At 35.0% G+C, this 12,067-nt stretch overlaps 1 protein-coding gene across 7 annotated transcripts; it reads left to right on the top strand.

Moving 5' to 3' along the window:
• Positions 1-2,004: 2,004 nt before the first annotated feature.
• LOC107930401 (putative leucine-rich repeat receptor-like serine/threonine-protein kinase At2g24130) lies at positions 2,005-9,294 on the top strand. 7 transcript variants are annotated; one of them, XM_041102594.1, is made up of 7 exons: positions 2,005-2,251; positions 2,440-2,700; positions 2,783-2,956; positions 3,189-3,295; positions 3,782-4,107; positions 4,680-5,138; positions 6,373-6,549. In XM_041102594.1, exons 1-7 carry the CDS (start codon positions 2,132-2,134, stop codon positions 6,474-6,476), a joined length of 1,551 nt encoding a protein of 516 aa, XP_040958528.1. In that variant the 5' UTR covers positions 2,005-2,131; the 3' UTR covers positions 6,477-6,549. The 7 variants fall into 7 exon arrangements, with proteins under 7 accessions (XP_040958528.1, XP_040958530.1, XP_040958529.1 ...); XM_041102596.1 differs by lacking the exon at positions 6,373-6,549 and adding an exon at positions 6,333-6,364; XM_041102595.1 differs by having other exon boundaries at positions 2,016-2,251; positions 2,783-2,914; positions 6,373-6,556.
• Positions 9,295-12,067: the final 2,773 nt, after the last annotated feature.

Genomic DNA, 12,067 nt, shown 5'->3' with positions numbered 1-12,067 from the left:
AATGCGAAATTAGTTAACAATCATCATGAATTTGACCATACTATTCTATATTTCTATTTAGTGTTATGTTGTCATAGGAATTTATATTTGATGGTTTCGACGCCTGTCAAACTCACTCTATCTGTGGTTTGCTTCATCACTAATAAATGAGAAATTGTCAAGTTGAATCATTCTAGTGTTATATTTTCAATTATAGAAATTCAAAATCAAATTCACACAATCTTGAATAGAAAATGGAGAATTTATAACCTTAATTTTTCTTAGCCAACATGGCCTGGCAAAAGCATGATGTAAGGGTAAGAACCCCATTACTAAATAATACCCTCTTAATATGTATTTGTATTTGTAACGGTTTGAAGTATATACGATATTTATTCTCAATCTTTATTATGTGAACGTCAGAATTTTTATTATTTATGTTAGAATTATAATCTTATTTAAACATGCTAAATTAAATGTACATGTTCATAAATAAATTCATTTAATTTAAGCAAACGAACACGAAACCAGATGTTTTATGGGCTGGTGGAACCCTATGTGACGAACAGGGAAGCTGGATTTGAGGCTATTGCAGAAACGTTGGGAGTTCTTCGGTGATAGAAGCTGAATTATGGGCTATATGGGAGCATGGGTATCGAAAGGTGATCGTAGAAACGGACAGTTTGAATGCTCTGAATAAAATTGCAGGCACACTGAGGATTAGGTTCGATTCAGCATTGGTTTGCAGAAATAAATCGATGCTGCAGCAACCATGGGAGGTCAAGCTAATACATGCAGTTCGAGAGGAAAATGAGGCTACCAATCATACGGCTAGTGTGGGGAATGGAGGTCAATATGGATTAAATTTCTGTGATACTGCCTTGGATAGCATTCGGGTAATTATTTGTAAGGATGTAGGTGCTTTTATAGATGCTGAACATCCATGTTAAATAAGTCTTGTTACTGAAGCTTTTTTTCAAAAAAAAAGACATGAAATTTTTAACAAATACAAATAAATTAATAAACATAAATAAAAATATAATCCTTCAAGCTCATTTCATTCATATTCATACTAACAAATAATATTAAAATTATATGGTTTCATAAATATAATATTTTACTAATTATTTTAGCTCACAACTTTATTTATTATTATTTAATACCAACATTCTTCATATTATATGATATTAAAAATTATATTTTATTCAACAAAAGTATATTTAAAATATTAGTTGGCAAAATCGATATATATTATTCTTATTTATACAGTGGAAAGATATTGATTCAAGTCAAAGATGACAAATCCATCTTTATCTTTACTTGAAAGAAAGAAAAAAAAACAAGAAAAGAAAAATCCAAATTGCAAACGTTATCGACAAAAAAGCAGCTTACGGGGAATCCCATCTCACTGTCCGACGTGTCTCTACACGCCTCTAGATTTTCCACGTGTCGCTCTTTCATTCAGAAGGCGACAAAACAAATAAGTCCCACTGAGGAAGGTTCCCGAAACTCTGGGCCCCACACTATCCAAATCTAAAACAACTGCTCGTGCCGACACGTGACTCAGCCGAAACCTTCCAAAACAGATGACGTCACCGTATCCTTTCAAAATGACAAAACCAGCCCTCATGCATCATAGTAATGGAAACTGCAGAGTCAAATATTTATTGTTATCCCTGATAGTTTACATATGAGAATAATATTAAAACCCGCTGATTCACATAATCAAATATCTAATTTGAATAAATTATATTATCGTAGATAATTAGCTCAGATACCAAAATTGCTTACTAGCTTTACCTTTTTTTTAGTTTTTTATTTTGGCTTGCTAAATTTAAATAATTTTTAAATTAAATTTAGATACTAATAATTGAAATTTAATGCGATCGCAAACTGATACGGATATAATAATATAGAACAAGGGCATATCCGTCATTAGCAAGTCCACCATCCAGCGCTGTAATCAAAACGACACGTCGGCGATTCTACTTGGCACGTGCAGTAAGTAAAAACAAAGGCCGGCATGATCAACCTGCCAGCCACTGCTGTTAAAAGAAAAGATCCTTTAGTTTTTCTTGTGCTTCAGACTCTTCTGAGAGTTTCAGACTATTGAAAGAACAAAGCACAAAAAAAAAAGAAAGAAACTGATCAGATGGTGCAATTGATGAGTTCGGGGAAAAGGGTATCCGTGAAATTGGAAGTTGAAGAATCTCTAGAAGAAGAGTTGGCCTCTCTTCACAAAAAAAGATCAAAACTCGACCTTTATTTACAGGTATAATTAAAAAAAGAAGAAGATTTTTTATGGTTCCTTTGTTGGTATTTCATTTATGGGTTTGTTTCTATTCTGGGTTTCGGCTAAAAATACTAAAGGTTCTTAGTTTTTGGAAATTTGTCGCTTGAATCTGATTTTGTTCAATTTGTTTGCTAAATTTATGTTTTTGGATTTGTTAATCTGAGCAGGAAGGTAACGTTGAAAGTGGGAAATTTCCAATCTCACCATCATTGTATAACCCACTGGATGAGCCAAGTCCACTTGGCTTGCGTCTGAAAAAGAGTCCATCTTTTCTGGACCTGATTCAAATGAAACTTTCACAGCAAAATGCCGATAAGTTAACAGCTCATAACAAGAAAGATAGTAAAGGAGTTTCAGTTTCTGGGGTACGGGATAAGCTCAAAGCCTCAAACTTCCCTGCTGCCATTTTGCGAATCGGTTCTTGGGAGGTAAGTTTCATCACTTGGATGATAGTTTTTTTCTTTTTCCCTGTCGAGAGTTTGAATTGATTGAGGCATTTTCGGATTGCAGTATAAGTCAAGATACGAAGGGGATTTGGTGGCAAAATGTTACTTTGCTAAGCACAAGCTTGTATGGGAAGTGCTTGATGGTGGTCTCAAGAACAAAATTGAAATTCAATGGTCAGATATTGTAGCTATCAAGGCAAATTATCCTGATGATGTTCCAGGGACCTTAGATGTAGTGGTAATAATCAAACTTATGCCATAAGCTCTTCTCTCTACATACTTGGTAATATAGGAATAAGCTGCTTCAAATTATACTTCCTGGCAAATCGTGTTCATATAACTTCTGATGCGTTAATGATTTATCATGCCATGATGTGCTGCATTGTCAGCTCTACTTAAATCTTCTCTTCTGATCACTGTGAATATTTTGATGTAATATTTATTTTAGATGCAATTTTTGTTTGCTACAGTTGGCAAGACAGCCACTTTTCTTTAAGGAGACAAATCCACAACCTAGGAAGCATACTCTGTGGCAAGCAACCTCAGATTTTACCGGTGGACAAGCAAGCGTACACAGGTACTACTGTTGACCTTTAACTTAACAATCAGTTAAAGAAAGAATTTAAATAAGCATTAAATATTGTAAATATTTAAAATATTTATTTATTGGACTAAATGGGTATAAATTCGAGTCATTAAATGATCAAATTTCATCACATACAATATATACTTCAATAAGAAACTTTGAAAGCGGATTTTTGCCGGTTCTTTAAACTCCCTAGTTTAATGATATATATATTGGACTGGACAGACATCAAAATTCGAACCGAATCCCGGTTCAACGAGCCAGCTTTTTTTTTTTTTTAAATTTCAACTTTTAGTTTCTAATTGTAGCAGGTCATTGAAGTGAATTCACTTCTACTGTTGTCTTGGTGACTTAACTGCATTGAGTGCCATTGTCTTAGTTGACCTTGATCATATGAGCATTGACTCAATTGTTAAATGTTGTTTTGTATGCACATTGAATGTCATGTAAGGGTGGTGCATTCGTTATATATTGCAGGCAACATTTCCTACAGTGTCCACCGGGTCTTTTAGGGAAGCATTTTGAGAAACTTATTCACTGTGATCCGCGTCTCAACTTCCTAAGTAAACAGCCAGAAATTTTGTTAGAGTCAGCATATTTTGAGTCCAGGATATCCGGTTTCGATGGTTTGGATGATGCTGGCCATAGCATTGAGTTAAAAAGCGAGGAGGTGCCTACTATCTTCAGATTGCAGGATCAATCATCGCCATCAACTGTTCAATCTCCTTCCTGCATTAATGAGCAAGATTTCGGTGTTAGAGCATCTGACAATTTTTGCCAGGGAACCCCATCACCTAGCTCAGGTAAAATTAACATCGTTCTAGTATAAATTTGAAAGAATATCTATATTGTTTTTGGCTGTAAGTAATAGAGTGTTTGATAGGGAACAATGGTTATCATCTATGTTAATCCATTTTTGGCAGTAGTTGTATTTTTTTCAAGTTGTTCAATGTATTTAAACTGTCATGCCCCTGTATATCTACATTTGGATATGTATAGACACAAGTACTTTTAGGAAAATGAAGAGTCTAAGTAACATAATCATTGTTTTGGTATCCGCTTATTCGGAGCATATTTTTTTTCTGTAAGCGGTAATTAATTTTGTTTTGCTTCTCCTGTGGTCAAGCGAGCATTATGAACTGATTATTACAATTGGAGTGCGTTCGTTTCTGCTCTGCAACTGCCAATTCATATATTAATTGTTCATATGATAGGTGAAATCTTAACTACCCTGGTATTGACATTTGGTGCTTGAATCTGTTGGTAGTAATTGCAAAATTCGGAACAATTTCCAGCACTTTGTTTGCATGCTTTTATAATGGTGTTATTGCCTGCCGCTATTTAACAAAGCACGTACCGTTGTATTTGTTTACAGTAAGGGAGGCCCATGTTATTGAAGAAATTAGAGGTAGCAGGGCGAAGGAATGGGATAGGATTAATTTTCCGGAACTTAATGCATCCATGTCGATGACCGATCTAGTGGATCATATTGGGAACTGCATAACTGAACAGATGACAGCTTCGGTTGAGAGCCAAAATATCTTGGAGGAGATCACGCAATACTTGCTCAATGATTCACAGCATACAACAGCATCAGAGGAAAAGTCCCTAATGTCTAGGGTCAATTCTCTTTACTGTCTTCTGCAGAAGGATTCAGCCACAGAAGATGGCAGCAGCTTAGTGCCGATGGATGATGTTGCTGGCTCCAAGCTCTCGCACCCCATGTCAAGGAAGGATTCAATAGGGGATCTTCTTCTCAATCTTCCCAGGATAGCTTCGATGCCGAAGTTTTTATTCAACACCCTGGAAGATTCCGATATTAAATCCAGAGCAAGTAAGAAGAATGTTTTGTGAAGTTTTTTAAACAAGTATTGATACCAGAATCTACTGATGGTAAATATGTGTCGAACTCTACTGATAAAAAATTTCTAATCCAAGCAATGTTCCTAAGCATAAATGTGCCAATCTTGAGATAGAGACACGGTGGTGTCATAGATGTTACAATCAAGAGGTCTAATTCAAGCCATCATACGGCTTCTGTCTGCCTTAACACGTATAGGTTGGACTTTAGAGTTTAGACCCCATTTTACAAGTACGGATCCATCTGACTTGACTTTGACTTCTATCACTAATTATAATTACTGTATATTTTTCACAGTTTTAGATCAAATGGATAGGATGCTTGAAAAAAACTTAAATTACTATGCATATAAACAACTCGCATCAGTATAAAAAGGACGGTAGTTATTTCATTGTTAAGGGAGCAGAAAATTGGTTGCATAATCCCATGATTTTGATCCTGAATAAAGCTTTTTTTTCTTCCCAAAGGAAGGATTTAACAATAGTAATACGCATTTTTAACCACTAATAAAAAATGTCAACTCTTTTTCCTTTTAGTACAAAACCTAATACTTGAATTTAAAGTAGGATGAATATGTTATAATTTCATATTTAGTACGTAAATATGGAATACAAATATATATTAGAAAAAATTTATTAACTTAAAATATCATCTCAAAACCACACAAAAACATCGACTGTGACATTAGTAGAGAAAAGAATAAATAAATATGGATGAACGGGTGGAGTGGTTTGTGCTTATATGACGAGGTGTTCCATTAGCTTAGATTTAAATCCGGTTGATGCCCTACTGTACTAGTCTAAATTCACAAAGCAATTGTTTTCTGCTCTTTGAATGGCTATCCATCCCCTTGGATTGAATAGCAGCAAGCAATCTTTAATGGATATAATGGGATTGACGAAAAACACTGCATATTAGTCCCTTTATACTTCATTCTCCCCACTGACTAAAAAATCCATTTCCACTTTCACTTATGTAGCTAAATGAATAATGGAAACAATTTGCTTATACCACTTGTCACTCTCACTCACTGCCTCAGTTGAATTTAATGATTGTTAATTATGTAGGTAGTAGTAGTAGGAGGAGAAGGCGAGTTTTTTTATCAACTTGCCAATATATCCCTCCCTAATGGCATACATTAGATTAATTTTTTTTCTTCTCCTCCAGCATTTGGTTTCATCTAATCATCATCATTCTTTGCTTCAAGACAAGGCTGCACTTCTGGCATTCAAGAAATCGATATTTGATCCTAAATCCGCACTTACCAACTGGATAGATGTTGTTCCTGTCTGCAAGTGGCATCACATGTAACAAGCAACATCACCGTGTGCAGGAAATCAACCTGTCTGGATACGGACTTGGGGGGAAAATTTCACCTTTCCTTTCAAACCTCACCGGCCTTCGACACCTAAAGCTTAATGAAAACCATTTCTACGGCGCCATCCCCCCAGAACTTTCCTCCCTCCGTCGCCTAACCATGTTTATTGTTATGGAAAACTACTTGACAGGTAGCCTGCCGCCTTCCTTTTTCTCCAACTGCACTAACTTATTGGTCATAGATGCCTCTGTCAACAACTTCACAGGTCAAATTCCTGACCAAATTGGAGACTGTCCAGATTTATGGTCCCTCAATTTATACAACAATCAATTTACAGGCGAACTTCCTGCCTCCCTAGCCAATATTTCACTGTATAGTCTCGATGTGGGATACAATCTTCTTTCAGGTGAACTGCCTTCAGACTTGGTACGGAAGTGGCCTGATCTTGGAAATCTCTATTTATCATATAACAAAATGACCAGTCACGACAACAACACCAACCTCTATCCATTCTTTGCTGCATTGAGAAACTGCAGCAATTTGAGTGAGGTTGGATTGGTTGGCATGCAACTTGGAGGAAGATTACCAACCTCCATCGCTCATCCTACTCTACGCTTGCTAGACTTGCAAGACAACCACATCTCTGGACCCATTCCTCGAGAAATCGGGAACCTCACGAATATTACAATGCTGAGCTTGACGTCCAATCTTCTAAATGGAACAATCCCGGAGGAGATTAGTCTATTGTCAATGCTAGAACAGCTTTTTTTGTCCCACAACTTTTTAAGTAGCAGAATTCCTGCAACATTAAGCAAGCTCAATCATCTCGGTCTGATTGATCTATCAAGCAACAAATTCTCCGGTGAGATTCCACCCAGCTTGGGAGATTTGGGACAACTTCGTTTTTTGTTTCTCAATAACAACCTCCTTTCAGGGTCAATACCACCAAAACTACTAAACTGCAGAAATCTCAACATGCTTGATCTATCCTACAATCAATTGACAGGGAGAATCCCTCCAGAGATAGCTGAGCTACGTGAAATCCGAATATCCATAAATTTGTCACACAATCATCTCCAAGGACTGTTGCCGATCGAGCTCAGCAAGCTAGAAAATGTTTTAGAAATGGATCTTTCATCAAACAACCTCAGTGGGAACATCTTCCCTCAAATATCAAGCTGTATCGCGGTGACTATGATAAATTTCTCACATAACAATCTTCAAGGGCAGCTTCCGGATTCACTAGGTGATCTGAGGAGCCTCCAGGTATTTGATGTTTCAAGAAACAACATATCTGGAAAGATACCAATGAGCCTGAGCAAAATCAACCTCACATTTCTCAATCTTTCTTTTAATGACTTCAATGGAATGATTCCCTCTGGTGGGATCTTCAATTCATTCACAAATATGTCATTCTTGGGCAATCCGAGTTTGTGCGGAGTTGCTTCGAGTAGGCCAATTTGCCCTCATAAGAAACACTGGTTTCGATCGCGTATGTTCCTGGTTATCTTTGTCATAATCATAGTTGTTTCAGTGCTGTTATCCACAGTATGCTGTATGATTGGAATCCGGCACATTAAACTGATGGTTTCCTCCAGGAAAATTGAAGGATCAAGAAGAAAGTCTGCAGCACTGAAAATAACACAAAATTTCCCCAGGCTGACATACAAAGAGTTATCAGATGCCACTGGGGGATTTGATGAACATAAACTAATTGGTACAGGTAGCTATGGGCGTGTTTACAAAGGAGTTCTTCCGGATGACACAAGCATTGCCGTAAAAGTGTTACATTTGCAGTCTGGAAATTCCATAAAAAGCTTCAACAGAGAATGCCAAGTTCTGAAGAGGATTCGGCACCGAAACCTCATTCGAATCATAACAGCCTGCAGTTTACCAGATTTTAAGGCTTTGGTTCTTCCTTACATGGCAAATGGAAGCTTAGACAGCCGTCTCTATCCGCATTCTGAGTCAGGCTTTTCGGATTTGACTCTAACTCAAAGAGTTAGCATTTGCAGTGACATTGCTGAAGGGATGGCCTATCTGCATCACCATTCCCCTGTCAGAGTCATACACTGTGATCTAAAGCCCAGCAACGTTCTCCTAAATGATGATATGACTGCACTGGTTTCCGACTTTGGGATTGCAAGGCTAGTTACCACAGCTGGAAATGGTGGTGGTGGTGGTGGTGGTGGGGCTATAGACAACATGGGAACTTCCACTGCAAATATTTTAACCGGATCCGTAGGTTACATTGCACCAGGTTAGTATTTAAGGATTCTTAATAGGGTCATCAATATTGCTTGCTCTCCTATGATTAAAAATAACGGTGTGTGAATGCAGAGTACGGATTTGGATCAAATACATCCTTCAGGGGAGATGTGTACAGCTTTGGAGTTGTAGTTCTTGAGATGGTGACACGAAAACGACCCACTGACGACATGTTCGTTGGGGGTTTAAACCTGCAAAAATGGGTGAAAAATCACTACCATGGAAGGCTAGAAAAAGTGGTTGATTCATGTCTGGTGAGTGATTCAAGGGATCAGTCAGCTGAAGTGAAACGAATGTGGGAAGTGGCCATTGAAGAACTTATAGAGTTGGGTATTTTATGCACCCAGGAAACTCCATCTAATAGGCCTACCATGCTTGATGCCGCTGACGATCTCGATCGCCTTAAGAGATACCTTAGTGGGGATTCCACTGTCACCTTCGCCTCTTCTCTGGGAATTTCTTCTTCCACTCTAAGTAATGACTAACACCCATCATTGATTGTATTTGGTGTATATATAAATAAAAACTTTACATTGATACTAATACCTTTGTTTATTCATTTCGCCATCTACGATGATGCAAATATACTTCGTTATTTCACCAATATATATATATATACTTCCTTATTACAGGATTAAATGTCAATTAACATAACAATCATTATTCCTACCACTGCTGAAATGCTTTCACTAGGACGGCTTCTGGTTCTATCTATCCTTCCCGGCGTAGGTAAAATCTTTAAGGTTGACGTTATTATTAATGTATGAAGCATGTTTAGTTAAAATTATATAATATCAACTATCAGCCTATTGAAATTTAAATAAATATATAATGCTTTTAATATAATTATGAAATATGATACAAGAATTTAAAAAGAAAAAAAAAAGAAAGGAGATGGAACAAAGTATATGGTTATCTTGTTATTCCAATTTCTTAAATTAGCATATAAAAATATTCTGACCTGCTACTGCTAGTTAGGACTTAGGATTGTAATTGGACCAATTTTATCATATTGTAAGTGGACTTTCCACCAAGACATAATATATCAAACATTGAGTTCAATTATATGAAATAAAAAGATTAATGGTGGATTGCATTTTCATGACAATGACCCTTAATCCGTAGTTTTTAAAAGGCTGAGTTATTATAATATATTGTATCTAATTATGAGATATAATATAATGGTTGTCTGGTTCATTCTTTAAGTATAAGGTTCTGAGTTTAATATATATTTATGGGAATGAATGAATGGTCTTGATATTATTTTACACATGCCTTTGCACATAATTAAGAAGCATTGACGCCTCATCAAGCATTTTACTTGTGTTACATGTTTTATACATATAATATGATGAGATATATGTCCAATATATTTTAAGACAATATATTTATACATGTATGATGGACATAACATGGAATGACTTTTTTTACAATATTTTTCTGAAAATTAATAATCATCAACAGACTAAATTCTACGAAAATTAGATACTTTTGTTTAATTAAATATTGGCTAACAATACTTTTTCTCAACAAATTAATTATATTAGAAAGAGAAGGATACATATTTAATTTATATAAAATATAAATTAAACTCTGTTTTATCATATTTTTGTTTTATAAAAAATTAAAATCATCTATTTATTATGTCCATGTTGGATAATAATCATGTATTCATGCCCACACTAATTCAAAGGTTATTTTTCATTCCTAGCTAATAGGAGTATTATTTTTCTCTACCAAAAAAAAAGTCATATTATAATTTCAAATCAACTCTACATCATTAGAGTTTGCCTAACATTTCTGCACTCGAGCTGATCCAATCATATTTAATAATTTACGTTTAGTTATAAAATATGTAAACATTGAAATAAAATAAAAATATATTTAAATCTTCCAATATTATAATAAGGAATTAAAGTGCACAAATATCAAGTGTCTGTTTCCTTCCAACTTTAAGATGAAAGCATGGGCGATAGCATTACCAAAGCACCAACTCAAGATTATGATGAATTAATGTATTGATTTGAAAATGAATATTACTATATAAAATAATATTAAAAAAATTTATATTAATATTTATAATTAAAATTTATGCCAATATTAGTATAAATTTATACTGATAAATATAACCACAATTTATGCCAAGTCTACACCGGAAAAAATAAATAAAAAAGTACTTCGTTTTTTTATTGGAAAATTTATTAATTCATATTATGAACATGATTATATAATTCAAGGAAAAAAATAAGCACTCATAGTAAGCGGTGAAAGACAAAATCCATTAACACAATAAATGTTTCAGTCTCAACATCAAATGAACATTATAACGCGTTGACAATTAGTTCCCTCACAAGTTAAGCACGACATATTTATAGTGATTGTAAGCATTTAATACAATAAGAAAATCAGCCTAAGATGGTCCAAAGCGGCAGGCAAAATTGATAAAAGAACTGAGTATCTACCAAATTAGGGAGGACGACGACAAAACCATCCCTAAAATCACTTGCAAAAGCAAGACTAAATAACATGCTGCAAATGTCACGGGGATAAACATTTCCTCTAGCAAATCGCGTGGCTTAGGCAATTCCTTCACTTCAAAAGTGCCAAAATCAACCTAATTCTCTCAAATTGAGAATTCTCGTAAAAATTCTCTAAAATGCTCTCAACATATTAACTCGGAAAGAATAAAGTTATTACAAATGAAAGGGGAAATCTCTATTCATAGTTGAGTTCCCCAGATCCAACGGTACTTACATTAATGGTTGAGATTAGTTCCCATCTACAGTAATAGAGTCCGAAAGGATTCAAATTCTATACATGTTTATCCTTTAAGATTTTACAATAATTATCTTGATAAAATATAATTTAGTGGAGTGTTTAAATTTAACCAGGATTCAAGCAAATGAATTTCTCCATGGGTTCCACGAATCTGGTCAGTTCATGTTGGTCAAATGAGCTTCATTTCATAAGTTAACCTTTATGGGACATTTTGTGCGCAATAGTCACAGGCTTTGATATGTGGCTTGTGACACAAGAGTAGGCAAAAATTTTAAAAAGTGAAGATTTATTAAAATAATGGAAACAAATAAATAAATATATATATAAATTAAGACAACATGCCTTCAAATTGACTCGTGAAATCATTTATTAATATGAAATACTCTCAAAATAGAAATAGATTAAGAAACCGACGAAGAATGACTCACTTTTCAAGAGAAATTGTTGGTAACTCGTGAAGTTTCAATGACAACAAACATTGTCATCTGTCCATCACAAAGTTTGAAAACAACAAAATTACCCACAAAATATATCTCTA

Source organism: Gossypium hirsutum, chromosome D10 (genome assembly GCF_007990345.1).
Source record: "Gossypium hirsutum isolate 1008001.06 chromosome D10, Gossypium_hirsutum_v2.1, whole genome shotgun sequence".
NCBI classification, from domain to species: Eukaryota; Viridiplantae; Streptophyta; class Magnoliopsida; order Malvales; family Malvaceae; genus Gossypium; species Gossypium hirsutum.
The sequence above is the reverse complement of the archived record's forward strand: the minus strand, read 5'-3'. Positions and strand labels throughout refer to the sequence as shown.

Excerpts from the sequence above, each read along its gene's own strand:
- LOC107930401 (XM_041102590.1), top strand. The coding sequence starts at position 6,442 with ATGTTGTTCCTGTCTGCAAGTGGCATCACATGTAACAAGCAACATCAC. Across the intron at positions 8,744-8,823 it reads CGTAGGTTACATTGCACCAG|AGTACGGATTTGGATCAAAT; the intron begins GTTAGTATTTAA and ends GTGTGAATGCAG.